At 40.5% G+C, this 19,227-nt stretch overlaps 2 protein-coding genes across 2 annotated transcripts; both read left to right on the plus strand.

Moving 5' to 3' along the window:
• Positions 1 to 1,671: 1,671 nt before the first annotated feature.
• Positions 1,672 to 7,038, plus strand: LOC121599824 (UDP-xylose and UDP-N-acetylglucosamine transporter). The gene is made up of 2 exons (XM_041927911.1): positions 1,672 to 2,892; positions 5,553 to 7,038. Exons 1-2 carry the CDS (start codon positions 2,807 to 2,809, stop codon positions 6,478 to 6,480), a joined length of 1,014 nt encoding a protein of 337 aa, XP_041783845.1. The 5' UTR covers positions 1,672 to 2,806; the 3' UTR covers positions 6,481 to 7,038.
• Positions 7,039 to 15,969: 8,931 nt separating this feature from the next.
• Positions 15,970 to 17,477, plus strand: LOC121599154 (CD2 antigen cytoplasmic tail-binding protein 2 homolog). Its single transcript, XM_041926710.1, has 2 exons — positions 15,970 to 16,257; positions 16,329 to 17,477. Exons 1-2 carry the CDS (start codon positions 16,115 to 16,117, stop codon positions 17,287 to 17,289), a joined length of 1,104 nt encoding a protein of 367 aa, XP_041782644.1. The 5' UTR covers positions 15,970 to 16,114; the 3' UTR covers positions 17,290 to 17,477.
• Positions 17,478 to 19,227: the final 1,750 nt, after the last annotated feature.

Consider the following 19,227-nt stretch of genomic DNA (forward strand, 5'->3'; position numbering starts at 1 on the left):
GCATCATCCTTGTTGTTGGTCGCCGAGAGACGCATCAGCACCACATTATTCTTTGTGTGATCGCCTCCGTTTTTGAAGCCCTTTTCTCACAACTGTGCACATTGGCCATATACTGCGCGCACCTCCAAGCAGTCCAGCGCGTTCTCAATTTCCCCGGGATGATGGGGGGGGTTGTTTGATTTATGATAACGGCACAACACACCGCACCCGCTGCCTACAATGGTTTGATGCCAATGGGCGTTCGATGAAGTGTCGAGTGTGTGAGGTTTCGCGTTATCAAGTGGTGCCTGTGTTTACTGTTGCAGCAGCAGCACGTTCTTTGCGTGCTGTCTGGTCACGATGGAGGAGCGGGTTAATTTCATGGTTCATGGGCTTTTTTTTAAATCGCGGTGAGAGTTTTAAATGTGCGCAGTTTTGGTTCGATCTTAAGTGCGCGATAGGAGCATGATCTATATGCTATTTTCTTATGTGAGAACGGTTCAATTCTCGTCCAGGTTTTGACTTGAATCCAAATGCTTTCATATCTATCTATATTACACGTTCGCATTATGTAAAAGATCCACATGTACATACTTTGATAAAGCTAATCTTGGTTAATATTGGATAGCCAGCTCAGCTTTATGAAACAAAAGGAAAAATGGTAAGGATACAACGGGAGCCGGTCCTATGGTTTATCTGATAGATGCATCAGCTCCCACAATGCAGGTTAGAATCGATTCCCATCTGGACCGTCCTTCCGTAGCAAGAGCTAACTATTCGACTGAGTGTGACTAATAAGCCACGAAAGGATGCGTAACTCGTTACGCCAAAAAGCAATAGAAGAACGTGTGGTTTGCTCTTACCATTTGGATTCACAGATAAATGATTCAAGTTTAACTATCCATAGCAAACTTTGCTTACACACTTAATTGAATTATGGTAAAATTGTAGTGAACTTTATCGAGGGTTTTTGAAATCCAATACAACGTAATTACCATAACCCAGAAAATACAAATTTCGAGAAATTACTCATGTGCATACTCGATTGCTGTGCAAAGGGGGAAGTAAAAAAGGCAGATACATTTCGCCGAGTTACGCGAATTTGTAATGTTCACAGTTCTTATATCAAATCAATTTTCTCCAACAATTGTTAAATGCAAAATAAATCGTTTTATCGTTGAATATTTGAAATTGCCAGAAATAAAATATTTTTTTCCAACATTTTGTATGAAATAAGTAATAAGTACTTAAAATTACTCAATGTAATCAACAAGAAGCATTTATAAGCTATATTTTTCCCCAAAAACGTAATATTCGTCTTACGCGAATGTATCCGGAACGCATTATTTGCGTAGCTCGGAGAAATACTGCATTAAAAGAAAAGTGCTATGACTCTGACAATTTTTAGAGAAATGTACGAAGCGGAAAAGTACTTCTAAATTCAGATTTTGATTATTATATTCAGGTTGATGCATACGTACTGTAATGTAAAACTAAGCGAAATTTGGATTTGCAAAAAAAGAAACATAAATCATCATTTTGTACCCCTTTTAACGGCAATTTTAAATTCCACCCCTTGCCAGTTTTATCCCCACAAAAACTGCCAGCAAATGCTGTCAGTTGAAATGAGAGAGGCAACCCCTGCCCCGCGTTGACAGCGGTTTATTTACATACAAATGCCAACGCGAAACAAAACGCTACAGTCGGGTGCTCGGGTGTGTGTGTGTGTGTGTGTGTGTGTGGTGTCGTCGGCTTGCACTAAATTATACCTTTTCGGGCGGCGGTACAATGCGACGATAGAAATCGGAAACCGCGTTCGCAATAGAAACGGCCTTGAACGGGCAACATTTCCTAGACAGGGCGCTCTCTGTGTTCCTGTTTGTGTGTGTGTGTGTGCGTCTTTTGTGGCAACTTGCCGTGTGATAAATTGATTGATTGCTTGTCCGGCTTGAGGCAACGCGAGAGAGCAGCACTAAAGGGCGTAGTGGAGCGGGAGTTGCGATTGGGAAAGGAAGTATCACCGGCAGCACCCTGTTCTGCTACATCCCCCCACAGCCTACCCGTATCATCCCCCCCCTCAACGAGAGTGACTTTCATCTTTACCATCATCAAATATTGACTGCCGCGCGAGACACGGCGGGGGCATGATTTGCCGAACAACAAAGGGGGTAGATTGCAATTCCAGCAAATCACGATGATGATGACCGCTAGCTAACGCCCGACGGTCGCTACGTTTGCGATAGTGGGAACACAACGTATCGCGGTCTCGGGGTGTGTACACAGACGCGGATCCGCGTGCTCTCTGAAACATCAAACCTCCTCTGTGTTGGTGGCACGCGCAAGACGCGCTGATATCGACAGCCGAACAGGTGCACAACAGCAACGGGTGTGTGAGAGAAACACCGCTCTCGGACGACACCAGGTACGGTGGCAGAACGAAGGAGGCGGCGGCGGAAGCGACCTAAAGGCAACTTCACCAACCTACCACTGCTTCCCCGTGCGGATTTTAGAAGGTGTCCGCTCTAACGAACCAGTTTTTTTTTTGCTTGCCGCGTTGAATCGGCTAGCCGAAATTTGCCACCAAACGGACGGCCCCCGACCCGCGACGGTATTCGGTTTCGGCGGACGCGAACATCGGATCGCATTCATTCCAACGCGACGGTTAACGGCGAGCGGGTGCGTGTGCTAGCGCGCCGTACTGCAAACTGGTGGTGCTGGTGAACTTGAACGGACCGAACGGAGAGAGAGAGAGAGAGAAGCACTTAGTAGAGGACAAGAATTGGAATTGGTGTCCCGTATCCCGAATAATAATAATAATAATAACACGATGGCAAACATGAAGGCTGCCCTTGCCATCGCGCTGGTGTTCGTCGGCTGCTGCAGCAACGTGGTGTTTCTCGAGCTGCTGGTTAAGTAAGTTGATGTGGTGTGGTGTGGTGTATTAGTAAAAGAAGCAAAAAAAAACATAAATTATGTAACCGCGAATGAACGATCGCGTAAAGTTTGTGCGGTGTCATCATCATCATCATCATCCTTTGCCACCCCAACGCTCGAGTGTGATAAGCGAAGATGGCAAAGGGAGAAAACCGTGTATCGTTCGCAGTGTGGTTGACACATGTGAGTGTGTGTGTGTGTGTTTTGGTGTGGCAGTGGGTGGTGTATCAGCTGTTTCATCCAACGCGCTCTTTGATCTTTTGTTTTTTTGCTATCAGCAATTCGCGCAATCTTGTCCTGGGTGTCCTACCAACCCGCGGTTGGTAGTGCGGTTGAGGGAGCGTGCGGAAGATAATGCGATTTTTACCGGCACATGTGCTCTTGTGCCCTTCGGAACGAAACAACCTTGTCCAAAGTGTGTGGTGCCGTTTATTTATAAACACAAAACTATTGTACCCCCGAATTCGTCTGTTTGTATGGTATTTTTAAATCCTCTTGTACCGATGAGAATGGTAGCTGACGTCATCAAGCTGTTTTGCTTCCTGGATTAGCAAAATGCTTTCAAAATGAAGGAGGACATGAAAAACAACGTTTGGTGAAATATTTTTTTTTATACAGGCAATATTAAACAAACTTCACAGGACCTGAAAGTCGTTTGTACAAACAGGCACAGGGTTAAAACCATCCGGCACCTTTGATACCATCGCGATATCAAATAATGATGATATGGCAATCAAATGCGCCACATCGTACCCATCTCAGCAAGCCATGGGGTTTGAGTGCATTGCTGCAATTGTGCACCATTCGCCCTGTCCCTGTCTGGCGCGTGAAACGTGCGCACCAATCTATTAGCGCATCAGCAACGTCACAATCGCAACTGTCGTTTATGCGCGCCTGTATTTGTGTGCGTGTTGCTACTATAGTAACCAGCCTTATCAAACAAAAAATCATTGTCGCCGTTTTTTGTACACCTCTTTTAATGCACTCATGCGAGCCAAAGTAGTAAAACCGTTTCATGTGAACATGTGCGTTGCACATTTTAATTAGTTACATGTTTCTTACTTTAAAAAAAGTATAAAAATGGAGCTATACATTATGGCTCTCGGGAATGGCAGTTGAATTGTGGAACGTTTTTATATTACATATTGCTGACGATACACTTTTTTATATTACTTAAGTAAATTAAATGAAACCAATTTTTACCAACTTACAGTGCTTTCCCAATCACGTTTGAATGTAAACATTGTTTTTCACCACGTGCAAGAAGCTATTCCTCATCACTCTGATTTTTTTTTCATTTTAATCATAATAATTGGTAAATTCTGCAGCATGATTTTCAACACTTCAAAGGTCTGTTACCATCGTTTTTTCACCAGGGGTTTCAAGCAGCATCTCATCGTGATTTGTACAACATTTTCAAAATTAGTACAGGGTTTTTCAACTCACTTTTGAATGTGCACATAATTATTCGCCACTTCCAAGATGTTTTTCATCAGCTGTCAAATGGTGTGTTTGCTTCAAAATGAAATTTTAGTTTTTACACATGATTTTCAACACATAACAAAGAACTGTCAAAAACAATCCAGCTTGAGTTGTGTTGAAAATCATGCTGAAGAAATTCAAAATTATAATGATGAAAATGAAATGTCAGAATGATGTGGAATAGCTTCTTGCATGCGGCGAATAACAGTGTTTACATTTGAAAGTGACTTGGAAAACACTGTATCATCTCCTCCAAGGTGTTTTCCAAGAGATGTTTAATGTTGTATTTGCATCACAATATTTTTTCAGTTCTTACACATGATTTTCAACACATCAGACATAACTGTCATGCTCAATCCTGCTTGAGACAAGTTGAAAATCATGTGTAAGAATTAAAACTTTATTTGGAATCAAATACAACATTTCACAACTGTTGAAAAACATCTTGCAAGCAATGCATAACATGGTAGACATTGGAAATTGACTCGAAAAACCTAAATACTGGTTACGAACATGTTGTTTATATCTTGATGAGCTGTGGTTTCAACCCCCATGGTTAAAATAAGTATGGCAATAAACCGTTGAAGTGTTGAAAATCATGCTGAAGAAATTAAAAAATATTATTCTGGAATTGAAATATCATATTGATGTCGATTAACATATTTCAAGTGGTAAAAAACAATGTTTACATTTGAAAGTGACTTGAAACCCCCTATATCGCATCATGTATGAGCAAATATGAAAAAAAATATTTGATAAAGCTCTGGGTTAAGGATTGCCCCCTGCGAAACCCTGCGAAAAAGTATAATAACTAGACGCGTTTTGGCTTACTTCGTTTAAATTATTGATTATCATGTATGTTTGCTCTGTCATTATGCTTTTTATGAATTAAAGTCGAAAACCAGGTTATCTAAGACGCCTAGACATTAATGAGTTATCCCTTATCATATAAGATAAGGTTTTCTATTTTAGTGCGTATGATATTACCTGCATTACATGATTACAATACTTCACAAATATGTCTGTGTAACAAACATCAAATCCAGCTGAAAAGAAAACAAATTGATAGCATGATGTATCGATGTAGTTTGAAATGAAACGAAAAACCTCTTGCAACATACACTAACTCTGTTGTCTGTTCTTCTCTCCCCCGACAGAATCGATCCCGGTTCGGGCAATCTGATCACCTTCCTGCAGTTCCTGTTCATCGCGCTCGAAGGATTCCTGTTCACCTCCAAGTGTGGCACGGTGCGGCCCCGGATCGGGCTAAAAGACTACACCATCCTGGTGGTGATGTTCTTTGTCGCGAGCGTGTGCAACAACTATGCGTTCGACTTTAACATTCCGATGCCGCTGCACATGATCTTCCGGGCCGGGTCGCTGATCGCGAACATGGTGATGGGCATACTGATCCTGAAGAAGCGGTACGACTTCTCCAAGTACCTGTCCGTCGGCATGATCACGCTCGGCATCGTGATCTGCACGATCGTGTCCGGCACGAAGGTGGAAAGCACCCAGGTGCTGAAGAACGCGGCGGACGAGGATCCGATGTCGGTGTTCTTCTGGTGGACGCTCGGCATAGCGCTGCTCACGCTCGCGCTGTTCGTGTCCGCGCGGATGGGCCTGTACCAGGAGGTGCTGTACAAGCGGTACGGCAAGCACCCGAAGGAGGCCCTGTTCTACACCCACCTGCTGCCGCTGCCCTTCTTTGCGCTGCTGGCGGGCAACATCTGGGAGCACGTGCAGCTGGCCAATGCCAGCCCGCTGCAGGCGATCCCGGCCCTGGGCGTGTCCCTGCCCCTCACCTGGCTGTACCTGCTGGGCAACGTACTGACGCAGTACGTGTGCATCAGCTCCGTGTACGTGCTGACGACCGAATGCTCCTCGCTGACGGTGACGCTGGTCGTGACGCTGCGCAAGTTCGTGTCGCTGCTGTTTTCGATCGTGTACTTCAGCAACCCGTTCACCGTGCAGCACTGGATCGGTACGATACTGGTGTTCGTTGGCACGATCATCTTCACCGAGGTGGTCGGTAAGGTGCGGTCCGCCTTGGCTCCTGCCGAGCAGAAGAAAAAGGTTAAGTAAGGCGAAACGGTACGCTTAATGCTCAAAGTGAGAGGCTGAAAATGGTGCGAGCCAATGGAAGCATCAGGATAATTAAGGAGAGAGAGAGAGAGACGGTGAGAAAGGAAAACAAACACAGGTTGCTCTATAATTGAAGAAATAAGGACAATATGTCGTGTCGGAGGATCGGTTTAGAAATTACGTTTTTTTTTTGTTCGAATAGCTTAGCTTACCTTTTTACCTTACTGAAGTGTGGATATTTTTGAACAACCATAAAAGCACAGGCTAAAAAGCTTTTGGCCCCGTTTTTTAGAATGATACTTGGAATATCGCGTACCTCGTGGAGTAGCTTATAGTTTGGAGGGGTAAAACTCACGTTCCTGAGGCAGCAGTGTCGAAAGCAATTTGTACGATTGTAGTATTGTATCCTAGCTGTAACATAATAGCGTCCCAATGATGATGATGATGATGATTAGCTGTAAAGCGGAAAGGAAATGATTCGAAAATCAAAACCGTTGAATCGGCATGATTGAAGGCGCACGGTGGATTGCTTTTTTGGGAATAAAGAGATGAATCATACGATGCCTCTGTGCCATTTAAAATTTCACCGAGAATGATCCAAATGCTACTTTGAGGCGGCAATGCAGTGCATTTTCAAATTTTAAAACCCCTTTGTGGTGTGTTTTTCACCGGGAAACGACACCGCTTTGCCGTGCTGTCAGTACTAGTGATGGGTAAATACCAGTACTTATCAGAAGGTGAAGTGATAGTATCGAACTTGACATTATAATCGTTTGAATCTCACAGGGGTTTGAGGCAAGGGAACGGACTCTCCTGTTTACTATTCAACATTGCCTTAGAAGGTGTCATACAGAGCGCGGGGCTAGACAACGACATCCGTGGTACGATCCTCTACCGGTCTCTCCAATTCCTTAGCTTCGCGGATGACATCGACATCATCGGCAGGATAGCAGCAGAGGTGTGTGAGGCGTACACCCGACTCAAAGGCGAAGCAGTAAAAATTGGATTGAGAATCAATGCGACGAAGACGAAGTACCTGCTTGCCGGTGACTCAGATCATCTGGGAAGCAGTGTATTAGTTGACGGCGACAGTCTCGAGGTAGTAAAGGAGTTTTGCTATCTCGGGACGGTCGTTACTTCGGACAACGACATTAGCAGCAAAATCTGGAGACGCATTGTGCTGGGGAATCGTGCATACTATAGGCTTCACCGACTGCTGAGATCCAGAAGACTTCAAGCTCGCACGACACATCAGATATATCGCACATTGATTCGCCCGGTGGTCCTCTACGGACACGAGTCCTGGACCGTCCGAGCGGAGGATGCAAATGCTTTGAGCGTGTTTGAGCGACGCATTTGGCGGTGTGTTTAAGCATGAAGCGTGGAGGAGAAGAATGAACCACGAGCTTGCACAAGTTTGCTGAACTGTACGACGAACCGAGGCCGGGACATATCAATCCTCACCAAGTAGGTGTTCGATAGCGATCCCCAGTTTGGCATAAGGCGCAGGGGAGCACAGCGAACTCGAAGGCTGGACCAGGTGAGAGAGAGAGAGAGAGAGAGAGAGGGAGAGAGGGAGAGAGGGAGAGAGAGAGGGAGAGAGAGAGAGAGAGAGAGAGAGAGAGAGAGAGAGAGAGAGAGCACTCATCGATTCCGAATCAGTTCAGAATCCGGATCAGTTCGGATCAGTTCGGGTCTGGAAACATCTGAATGCCCAAGCGCCATAGATTAAGCTTAAACGACTGGAAAATTGAATATCCATAGGAAAAAATGAAAGCTTCACAGCTTCATTGGTTTGATCAATAGATGGCGTATTACAACTCATCATTATATTGCTATCCTTTTCTTGCAATGTGTTTCGACAAGTTTCATCTTATAATGACCTATATAGCCTTCTAACTTTCTGAGCAAAATCTATATGAATGGTCGTGTGGTCAGATACGTGGGTATCAACACCAACGACCATTACTCAAATCTCACTTGCTTCACCGCGCGGCCACATGAGATCTTCTTCTTCTTCTTAATAGAGTTGGTAGGTTGAGGCCTCCTATACGATCCGTTTTTTGAAGGTATAATCAGAGGTTTAACTACCAGTTTTTGGAGGGGAAATCATCCATTCTCCTTTGATGTTTATATTGCTGTTTCTTTGATGTTTATATGTTGTGGTTGAGATCTTTCTGATTGATGCACAGTGTGTTGGTTTTCGTGAAATCACCTATCGTTTTTTTTTTTCTTTTTGATAGTTTGTGTGTTCTTTTCAGTTTGTATTCAAAAGATAGTGTTGTTCCATTCTTTAAGTTTGCTTGTGGTTTAGTGGGTTTCAATTTTTTTTTTTCTTTGTGGTGTTTGTATGTATATGTATTTATATGTATTTTTTTTTTCTTGAGAGAGGATGAGTTTTTTTTTTTTTATTTATTATTATTATTATTATTTTTTTTTTGTACAGGTTCTTGTTCTTGTGTTAGGGTTTTTTTTTTGAGGTGGCTTGTTTTGTGAAGTTTGAAAAGGGTTTTCTGTGAGTGTGCTGGTTTTGTTACAAGGCCCTTTCAGTTGGTCCTTTTGGCATCTTGTTTCTATCCTCTAGTGATAGAAAAGGATGTCTTTGGATTTCTCGTGTTTGCCAGAACAAACGGAGTACCCAACCTTAGGAGGCCCTGATGCGTGTGAAGTCGGGTTTTTTTTTGTTATTTTTGTGGTGTGATGTTTGAAATTGGAGTGTTCAGTTAGGTGATGTTTTATGTATATATATATGTAATACCAGAAACCAATGAATAAATAATTAAATAATTAAATAAATAAATAAATAAATAAGGTACAGATAAATAATTGAATAAATAGTTTTAAATAATTGAATAAATAGGAAAAAAAACATGAGATAACGTTTCGTTATACAGACAATGTAATAAATATAATAAATAGAATAGAAAGAATAAATAGAATAAATGTAATAAATATAATAAATGCAATAGATGTAATAATTATAATAGATAGATAAATAAATGGTGAGTACTTGTCCTATTGCTATCCTTTTTGCTGAAGTGTTGAGTGCAGCCTCTTTGTTGTGAGTTATATAGGCAAATATATAGGGAATGTGTAAAAAAGTTTTATTTAATTTTATTTTTATTTGAAAATGTGTGTGATGAAGTGCTATAACGTAATATTGTTTTCTTTGATGAACTCTAAAATTGTTTTGCAGGTATTTCCACTTGTTTCCATCCATTTTTCGTGTAAAGTGTCTAGAGAGATGTCTTTATGTCTTTTATATTTTTGACACTCAAAAATTTTGTGTCGTCCTGTTTCTGGGACTTGACATTTCTCACAGGTTCCATTTTCGACTATTTTCATTTTATGAAGCCAGTATTCGGAAAGATCATGTCCTGCCAGTATTTTGTTAATTGTTTTTATTTCGTTTCCGTTTAGGTTAACCTGTTTGTGCCATAGTTCAGTTTTGAAAACTTTCTGGAATTGCATAAACTTTTTCCCTTTATCCCTGCCCAGGTCTGTGTACCACTTTTTTGTTTCTTCTTCCATTTGTTTTTTGAAATATTGGGTAGCGTCTGTGTATCTGATTTTGTTCTTATAGAACCAATTTGTTAGGGTGCCTTTTTTTGCCAGTTCATCTGCTCTATCATTTCCATCAATGCCTACATGCGATGGAATCCATACTATATCTGCTCTGATACTTGTTGCTGTTTTTATAATATTGTAACAAATTTCCTCTATTTTGTTTTCTGTTATTGCTTTTTGTAGAATGTTACATGATGTTAAACTGTCTGTGAAAATTATTGGGTTGTCTATATTATTTTCTTGTGCTAAAAGTAATGCCTTTTCGATTGCTATCAGTTCTGCGGTGGTTATGGAGGTGAAATTTTTTAATCTATAGCTATAGTAGTATTGTTGTGGTTTGTTTTTTATATATATCCCTATGCCTACTCTATTTCCAGCAATGCTTCCATCAGTGTAGATAGTGGGTCTGTTATTATCATAATTGTTCATGTTTTCAATGGTGATTTGTTTCAAAATTTGAGTTTTTGTTTTTGTTTCTATCGTGTCTTTAATTTTTGTATTTATTTTTATGTGTGTGGTTATATCGTTGCTCTTTGCAATGTATAAATGTTTAAGAATTTTATTGTCTTTTTCGTACGTTGTTTCATGTATTGTTTTTTTCTTTTTTTTGTATTTTGTTCTTTGGTGTATTTGTAGTTGTTGTCTTATAATTGGTGAGTAGACTAAATCTTTGGCTATTTCCTTACGTACTATAAATCTACTTCTGATGTTGAAAGGTATTTCTGCTGCAATGGCATGCAGAGTATTTATGGGGGTCGTTTTGGTGCAACCTGTAGCTTTCCTTAGTGCCTGGTTGATAGTTGTGTTCATTGTTTTGTATTTGTTTTTGTTGCTATTGAGAGTGTATGAAGCTCCCGTTTCCATAGTGTTTCTAATTGTTGCTCGGTATATTTTTAGGCTGTTTTTGGGGTTTAGGTTATTTTTTTGCGTGCTTATAATTTTCAAGAAATTTAGTCTGTTTGTAGCCTTGTTACGTAGTTGTTCGATGTGTTTGTGGAAATTGAATTTTGGGTCTATTACTGTTCCTAGATATTTATATGTGTTTGTGTGTTCTATGCTATTATTGTGTATGTTGAGTTGTATAGTGTGATGTGATTTTCCGAAAATCATAAATTTGGTCTTGTTTGAGTTTATGTTAAATTTTAATTGTTCTGTTTCTATGGCAAAAGCATTTAGAGCGTTTTGTAGGTTATTTTGAAGCTCTCTTTCGTTTGCTCCACTGCTGAGAATGACGAAATCGTCCGCGTACTGTATTATAGTGTTTTTGTTATTTGTTTGGTTTATAGCTTTATGTATATCTTTGGTATATAAATTAAAGAGTGTTGGTGACATAACATCTCCTTGTGGTAGTCCATCTGTTACTAGCATTTTGTGTGTTTTTTTGTTGCTCTCTATTATTAAGGTTCTATTTCTAAGAAAGGAGTAGGTCCATTTTATGATTTGAGGTGGGATATCTGATTTTATCATTTGTTCTATAAGGATTTTTGTTGAGACATTATTGTATGCTTTTTCCAAGTCTATGAATATTGCTCCACTTATTCTATTTAGTCTTTGGTTATGATTTATTTGGTTGTTGAAATAGTTAATGCATTGGTTTATGGTTCTTTTGTTTCTGAATCCAAAGGATTTTTCTGGGAGTATATTTTTGGTTTCAATATATTTATTTAATTTTAATAATACTGCTGAATTTAGGACTTTGGTAATTGTTGGTATAAGTGCTATAGGTCTGTAGTTGTTGGGATCATTTATATTTTTCTTTGGTTTAGGAATTGCTATTATTCTTATTTGTTTTAATTCTTTGTTTAATTTGCCATTCTCCCACATTTTGTTTCCGTCTGTTATGATTTGTGTTAGTGTTTCGTCGTTTATGTTTCTCAGCATTTGGTATGTAATTTTGTCTAAGCCGGGTGTTGTATTTTTTTTTTGTTTGAGTATGTTTGCCCATATATCTGAATTTAGAAGTTCTGTATCTATCGGTAGATTTGTGCTGAAAAATGTTCTAAATTTGGATTTTTTATTGTTAGTGAAATTTAAATTCATAAATTCCTTAGCATAGTTCTCTTCATTGTGAATTAGATTTGATTCTTTATTAGTGGTGTTGATGTTGCTAATATTTCCTAATAGATTCCATAGTTCTTTACTGCTTGTATCTTTGTTTATTTTTTCCATGTTCTTCTCAGTTTGTTTTTCTTTTGCTTGTTTTATTTTAAGTTTGAAGATTGCTGCTCTTTTGCGGAATTCTATGGCATGTTCGATAAGTTTTGTACTGTTGAAGGTTTGTCTTGCTATGTTTTTGTCTTGCAGGGCCTTTTTTATTTCGTCATTCCACCATGATTTTAGTGTAAAATTGATTTTTTGTTTACTATTTTGAATGATTTTGTATACTTTCTTTGTGAAATGTTTTATGTTTATTATATCTTTCCCTTTCATATGTTTAATGTTTGTAATTACCTTATTCATGTTTATTATAGTATGTTGTATCGGTTCTGTTGAGTGTTTTTTAATTGTTATTTTTATTATTTTGTGGTTACTTGCCCCTATGTGTTTTTCTAGTATAGTTTTGTTGATTATGTTATAGATTTTTTTGGATATGATTGTTAAATCAATGGATGTCTGTCTCTTGTTGTGATCTGTTGGGACGTGAGTGTAGGTGTTATTTTGAGGATGATGAGGTTTGAATTGTCTATTTCTTCTATTATTGTGTTTCCTTTCTGATCGATTCTATCATCTCCCCAGTATGTATGATGTGCATTAAAATCGCCAGCTATTATTATGTTTGTGTAAGTTTGTGTGTTATGTGTTATTTTTGCTAAAGTGTCTTTTATTGTCTGTTTGGTGGTATTTGGAGCTATATATATTGATATTATAATGAAATTTCCAGAGTGTATCAGTATTGTTGTTATTTGAATTTCATCGCTTTCGTCTATTAATTTAATTGGTTTGTATTTAATTCCTTTTTTAACTAGAATGCAGCTTCCTCCATATCCATCTTCCCTGTCTGTTCTTATTATGTTAAAACCTTTAATTGTTATTTTATTTTCATTTTTCAGCCATTTTTCCTGTAAGCAAGCTATGTGGTATTTTTGTTCATGTAGTATGTGTGTTAGTTCGTCCCTATTTTTCCGAATGCTTTGTATGTTAGTTTGTAGTATATTTAATTGTTCCATGTTTTATTTGTTTATAGGGAAAAGGTTAGGTATTATTAAGACTGTTTGTGTAATTAGCTATAAAAATAGTTTGTAAAAATAGTACATTTTTTGTAATTTTTACTGTGATGTTTCATTGTAGTCTATTTCGATTGTTCCTTGAATGTCTATTTCATTGAGATACATTTCAGCATCACTTAAATAAGTGATATTGGTGGCATTTTCATTTGTTGCGTTTGGATTCGTTTGAGTTTCTGTGTTTTCGATTTCTGTGTGGTTTTCTGAATCTTTGGTACTTATTGTTAAATTCGTATTATTTTTGGGTTCTGTGTTATTATCTAGGTACTTATTATTTGTTGTTCTGTTATTTTTTGTTAGTGTGTTTTCGATTGATTTAGGCGTGTTTCTATCGTCTTCACTTGTTTCGTCTATTTTTCGTTTTTCGTTCGTTATAGGCGTTTGATTGCCTCTCACTATTGATGAAAAATTTTTTCTTATGTATATTCTAGGAATGGCTGGTACTGTTTCCCTTCGAATTTTTCTTGCTTCTCTTATTGTTATTCTTTTTTCTGTTTGTATTCTTTTTATCTCCACCTCGTCTTTCCATACTGGACAATCTTTGTCTAAAGCTGAGTGGTTTTCACCGCATTGAGTGCATTTTAGGGGGTTTGTGCAATTCTCATGAAAGTTTTCTCCACATTTGGCGCAAATTTTTTCTCTATTGCAATTATTTTTTGTATGCCCAAAAAGCATGCATTTCATGCACCGCATTGGGTTTGGAATAAATAACTCTACTTTTTCGGTGAAGTAACCTATTTCTATATTCCTGGGAAGCACTGTAGATTTGAAAGTTATGATGGCGGTTCTTGTGTTTCTGAGAACCCCATCTTGGCCTTTTCTCTTCATTATGTATACCTCTGATACATTTTGAGGTTGAAGACCTTCTAGAAGCTCTTCTTCACTCAAGAACCTGCACGCATCACTTCTGATTATTCCCTTGCTTTGATTTAAAGTTTTATGTTCGTAAACATCCACTTCGATAGCACAATCACCGTGTTTTAAATTAATTTTTTTTAGTTTTTTGCTTCGGTTTCATTTTTAACACGCATCAGTATTTTGCCGTCTCTAAGTATGGACGTTTGTAATGGCCTACATCCAATCGCCATTTCAGTTGCCTTTGCGAACAGGAATGGGTTGTAGCATGCCACACTTTTGCCGGGAGTTTTACTCTCCACCACCATAAAAACCTCTTCATTCTTCACTGTTTCACTGAAATTTAAATTGATACGCTCACCTCTTATTTTTCTTCTTTTTTTGGTGTTTTTATTTGATGTTTCCCCCAAGATGCTGAAATAAGACCCGAAAGTCTTATTTCCTCCCGGGTCTATGACCCCCATCTTCCTCTCCCCTCTCTACCACTTTGCTTGATTTTTTTTTCCACTCAGTATGTATCTGTTTTTTTTTTGTAGGGATACTTTGAAAATAGGAACAACACGACACTTTATTTTTAAACTGTTTTTTTTTTTCGCCACTCCAAAATTGGGTATTTATCGGTTCTGGTTGAAAAAGGATTATTTTTTTTAAACTATTGAAAGGAATGATCTGTTCTGTGCAACGGTTTGTGATATGGCCACATGAGATGAAATATACAGCGAAATGAACTATTTGACAGGCGAAATATCTGTCAGATAACGCATCACAGCAACCAGGTGATGTGCAATGTAAACAAATAACGTGCACCAAGTCGTAACTAATTCCATTAAAGAACTTCAATGTTAAATATTTCGTTAATTTTCATTCAACAATTCATCATATCTTTCATTTTGGGAATGTTATGCTTAAGAAGATATCCTTTTAAAGTTACTTTCGAAAGCGGATGATGTATCACCCGCAACCCTTTAGCAGCAGCTGTCAGATATTTCACCTGTCAAATAGTTCATTTCGCTGTATATTTCATCTCATGTGGCCGCGCGGTCAGTACTGGTGGTTTCCGTTGGAGTTTAGTATTTAAAAAATCGTATCGCCGTTCTAGTTCTAGCGATGCATAACTTCAATGCGAAACCATACAACAGTACAGAGGAAATGAGAAAGCTCTCCTCCAAGCGAGGAAGCTCCACAGGTTGGGTATCCCACAAACAGATGGCGCCACCAGCTTTTTTGCTATTTTTAGAATGCATGAGTCGTTTGCCGTCTGCTAAACGAAGTCTTTCTATATTCCGTTTAGGTAGAGAATTTGAGGCGTTTAGAAGCCGTTTAGTGGTCGTTTAGTGGATTTGTGGCACTTGGGGCTATTTAAATTTTTGACTGAATTTATGGGAATAATACGGGAAGTACAAGGGAAAATGGTGTTTTAATTTGACAGAAAAGGTAAATATTATTGCAAGAAAGAAATATTTAAAACTGAAAAAAAAAACTGTTATACTCCATCGTACATATTCGATGCCTTAATTGAAAGTCAATGAACTTATCAAGAATTGTCTGAACGATAATGGAGAGTCAGGTTGGAAATTAACAATTGCAACGTCAACCTGAACTTCTCGCCTGGATTCTACCGGGCTCGTTCAGACGCATCCGGACTCATCCAGACTCATCCGGACTTATCCAGATTGCTTCGAACTGATTCGGATTGATCCGGTGTCGAATCCGGTTATGATCCGGAGTCGGAGTCATACTTTGCGCACCGGAGTCGTAGTTGATCCATGACTCCGCTCCGGCTTACCCATCACTAGTCTGTACATGCTGTCAGTGTGTCGCAGCTGTCATCAAACAGGCAAAACAGTTTGTTTATGTTGTGATCGACCACTCTACTCTCTACAGCACCAGCAAGCTTGCTTTTCCGGTGTACGTTCGTGTGTACTGGGAAGGAAAATCTCCACTGGAAAAATTGTACAAAAAAAAAAAGTGAATCGCACCAGTGCAGCATGTCGAAACGCAAAGCGAGCTACGTGGTGGAGGAGGATAACTATCTGGACGATTTGGTGCGCGACAAGCAGAACAATCAACCCTCCACCAGCAAGCACACGCTCGATTCCGACGAAGAAGACGACAGCGGTGATGATGCTCCGTAAGTGTGGCAGGATGGCCAACGGGAATTTGCATAATTATTATCGATTTTTGTTTTGTCCTCCCCCACAGATACAACGTGCTGGACGACAATGAGATCCAGGGCGAGGAGGATGGCATGGCCCGCATCGATGGCGAGACCAAGTTCACGCCGTTCAACATGAAGGAGGAGATGGAGGAGGGCCACTTCGATGCGGACGGGCACTATCTGTGGAAGAAGCAGGTCGAGGTGAAGGACCACTGGCTGGACAACATCGACTGGGTGAAGCTGAAGAACGACCCGAACTACAAGGAGCGCCCGGACAAGGGCGAAGAGCAGCGCGGGCTGGCCGACAGCGATTCGGACGATGAGGATGGTGAGGCGGCGGCGGCGGCGGCCGGTGGAAAGTTCGATGACATTGCCACGTACCAGCAGATGCTGGAGCTGATGGAGCCGCGGGAAACGGTCAAACGGGCGCTGCAGCGGTTGGGCAAGGGTACGGCCAAGCTGACGACGGCCCAGCGCTGGAAGCTGAAGAAGGCGGGCAAGTCGCCGGACGAGTCGAGCGCCAAGATCACCAAGCTGACCGAACTGTCGAACGATATACTGACCAACAACGGCAACATGGACGTGTACGAGGAAACGTTCGAGATGATCAAGCGCAAGGTGACGGAGGCGGAAAAGCGAAAGGCAGCTGCGGCAGCCGGCCCCGGGGAGGAGCTGGACATGTACGCGGATGATTTTGGCAGTCGCGAACAGAGCAAGCTCGGTGCGAGCGGTGATGGAAAGGAGCAGATCGCCCAAGGATCGAACAGTTCCACCGAGAAGAAGGAGGAAGAGCAGCAAGAGGAGGAGGAAAAGGACAAACCGTTGATGTGGGAGTACAAGGAGCAACAGGAGGCGGAAACGATACACGGCCCGTACACGACGGAGCAGATGCAAAAGTTTGCCGAAGAGGGCCGGTTCACCGGTGGAGCGTTCGTGCGGAAGGTTGAGGATGAGGATGGGCGGTTCTACTCGGCCGCGCGGATCGATTTCGAGCTGTACCTGTAGGACGGTGGAAGGGGTGGGGGGGGGGAGGTTGGGGGACGTACAAAGCCACAAAACTACGCTTAAGCGCTTCTAAGATCTTCTTAATAAAGTCACACACACACGCATTTTTACATCCCATTTGTGTCAACCATAAACCCGTTGAATTTGTGTGTTAATTTGAAACCGGCATGTAGAAATAGGGTTTTAAATTGATCAATCTGAACGGATGAATTCAAACGAATGTGAAATAATGTATTGTTAAATTACTCGGTTCTAGATGGTTAAAAACTACACAACATTTTCAATTAAATCGTGTAAAATTCAAAATTAAACTAAAGTTCAGAAAAAAGTGTTATTAAACATTCTGGTATTATTGTCATATCCCATTGCAAATTTGAAAAACTTGTCAATTTGGCCAGAATATCCAATTAAAATGAGGTACTTATGACGACCCCTAAACAGTCCAAAAACCAAACCAAAACCCATACTGGTCCCGACACCAATATATTGCCAATTCCGATTCAAGAACTGCACATAACATATAAAGATCTTGGATCTAATGATTCTTACCTGTTCTGGAGTCAATACTGATTATACTGGTCGAAGAACTGACCATGAGCCCATATCGGTCCCGGAATCTATCTTAAACGCATTCCGATCCGCATACCGGTTCAGGAACTGATCTTGAATCCATACCGGTCCTGGAACCTATCATGAACCCATATCTGTCCCGGAATCTATCTTGAACACATACCGGTTCTGAAACTGATATTGAACCCATATAGGTCCCGGAATCTATCTTGAACCCATATCGGTCCTGAATTCGATCATGAACCCATATCGGTCATGGAACCCATCATGTACCCATACCAGCCCTAGAATCTATCTTGAACCCATACCGGTCATGGAAACTATCATGTACCCATATCGCTACTGGAACCTGTTATTAACCCATACCGGTACTGGTACCTATCATGAACCCATATCGGTCCTGAAACCTACCATGAACCCATATCGGTCCTGGAACTCACCATGAACCCATATCGGTCCTGGAACTGATCTTGAACCCATACCGGTCCTGGAACCTGGTAAGAACCCATATCGGTCCTGGAACCTGTCATTAACCCATATCGGTCCTGGAACCTATCATAAACCCATATCGGTCCTGAAACCTACCATGAACCCATATCGGTCCTGGAACTCACCATGAACCCATATCGGTCCTGGAACTGATCTTGAACCCATACCGGTCCTGGAACCTGGTAAGAACCCATATCGGTCCTGGAACCTGTCATTAACCCATATCGGTCCTGGAACCTATCATAAACCCATACCGGAATCTATCTTGAACACACACCGGTCCGGGAATCAGTTATGATCCTATACCGGTCTTCAAACCTGTCAAGAACCCATATCGGTACTGCAACCTATCATGTACTCGTACTGGCCCTGGAACCTGTGATGTACTCGTATCGGTCCGGTCCTGTAACCGATGATGAATCCATACCGATACAGATCCCGATTTCATTTGTTTTTTTTTTTTGAAGCAGTACATGGAGCTGTTCCCGATTCGAATTCGGAACACTTATATGTTATTGAACACTTCCCCCTAAAAAAAAAACCGCATTTGTGTCTTTTGTGTTGCTTTTCAACAAGAACCTTTATTTATATACCTTAAAAAAAAAAGACGTTTATCAAAAACTTATCGCATTAACATCCTTTCCTATCTGTGGCTGGTGTATGAAATGGGTGATGTGTACTACTAGCTTAAATTGTAAGATTACATGCAGTCATGGGGTCATGGGGCAGCACACCTTCGCAAAAACCTAGCCGCACAACCCTTTTGCGCAGATACACCTGCCTGTCTCGCTATCAGCTGGTTTTACCCGTTTGCAAACTACTGCTACTTTTCCCTGATACAAAATTCAGTCCTTTTCAAAAGAGTTAAATAATAAAACA

The sequence above is a fragment of the Anopheles merus genome, chromosome 3L (assembly GCF_017562075.2).
Source record: "Anopheles merus strain MAF chromosome 3L, AmerM5.1, whole genome shotgun sequence".
In the NCBI taxonomy this organism is placed as follows: Eukaryota; Metazoa; Arthropoda; class Insecta; order Diptera; family Culicidae; genus Anopheles; species Anopheles merus.

Coding starts and splice junctions, on each gene's coding strand:
- LOC121599824 (XM_041927911.1), top strand. CDS start 2,807: ATGGCAAACATGAAGGCTGCCCTTGCCATCGCGCTGGTGTTCGTCGGC. Junction 2,893..5,552: donor TTTCTCGAGCTGCTGGTTAA/GTAAGTTGATGT, acceptor CTCCCCCGACAG/AATCGATCCCGGTTCGGGCA.
- LOC121599154 (XM_041926710.1), top strand. CDS start 16,115: ATGTCGAAACGCAAAGCGAGCTACGTGGTGGAGGAGGATAACTATCTG. Junction 16,258..16,328: donor GACAGCGGTGATGATGCTCC/GTAAGTGTGGCA, acceptor CCTCCCCCACAG/ATACAACGTGCTGGACGACA.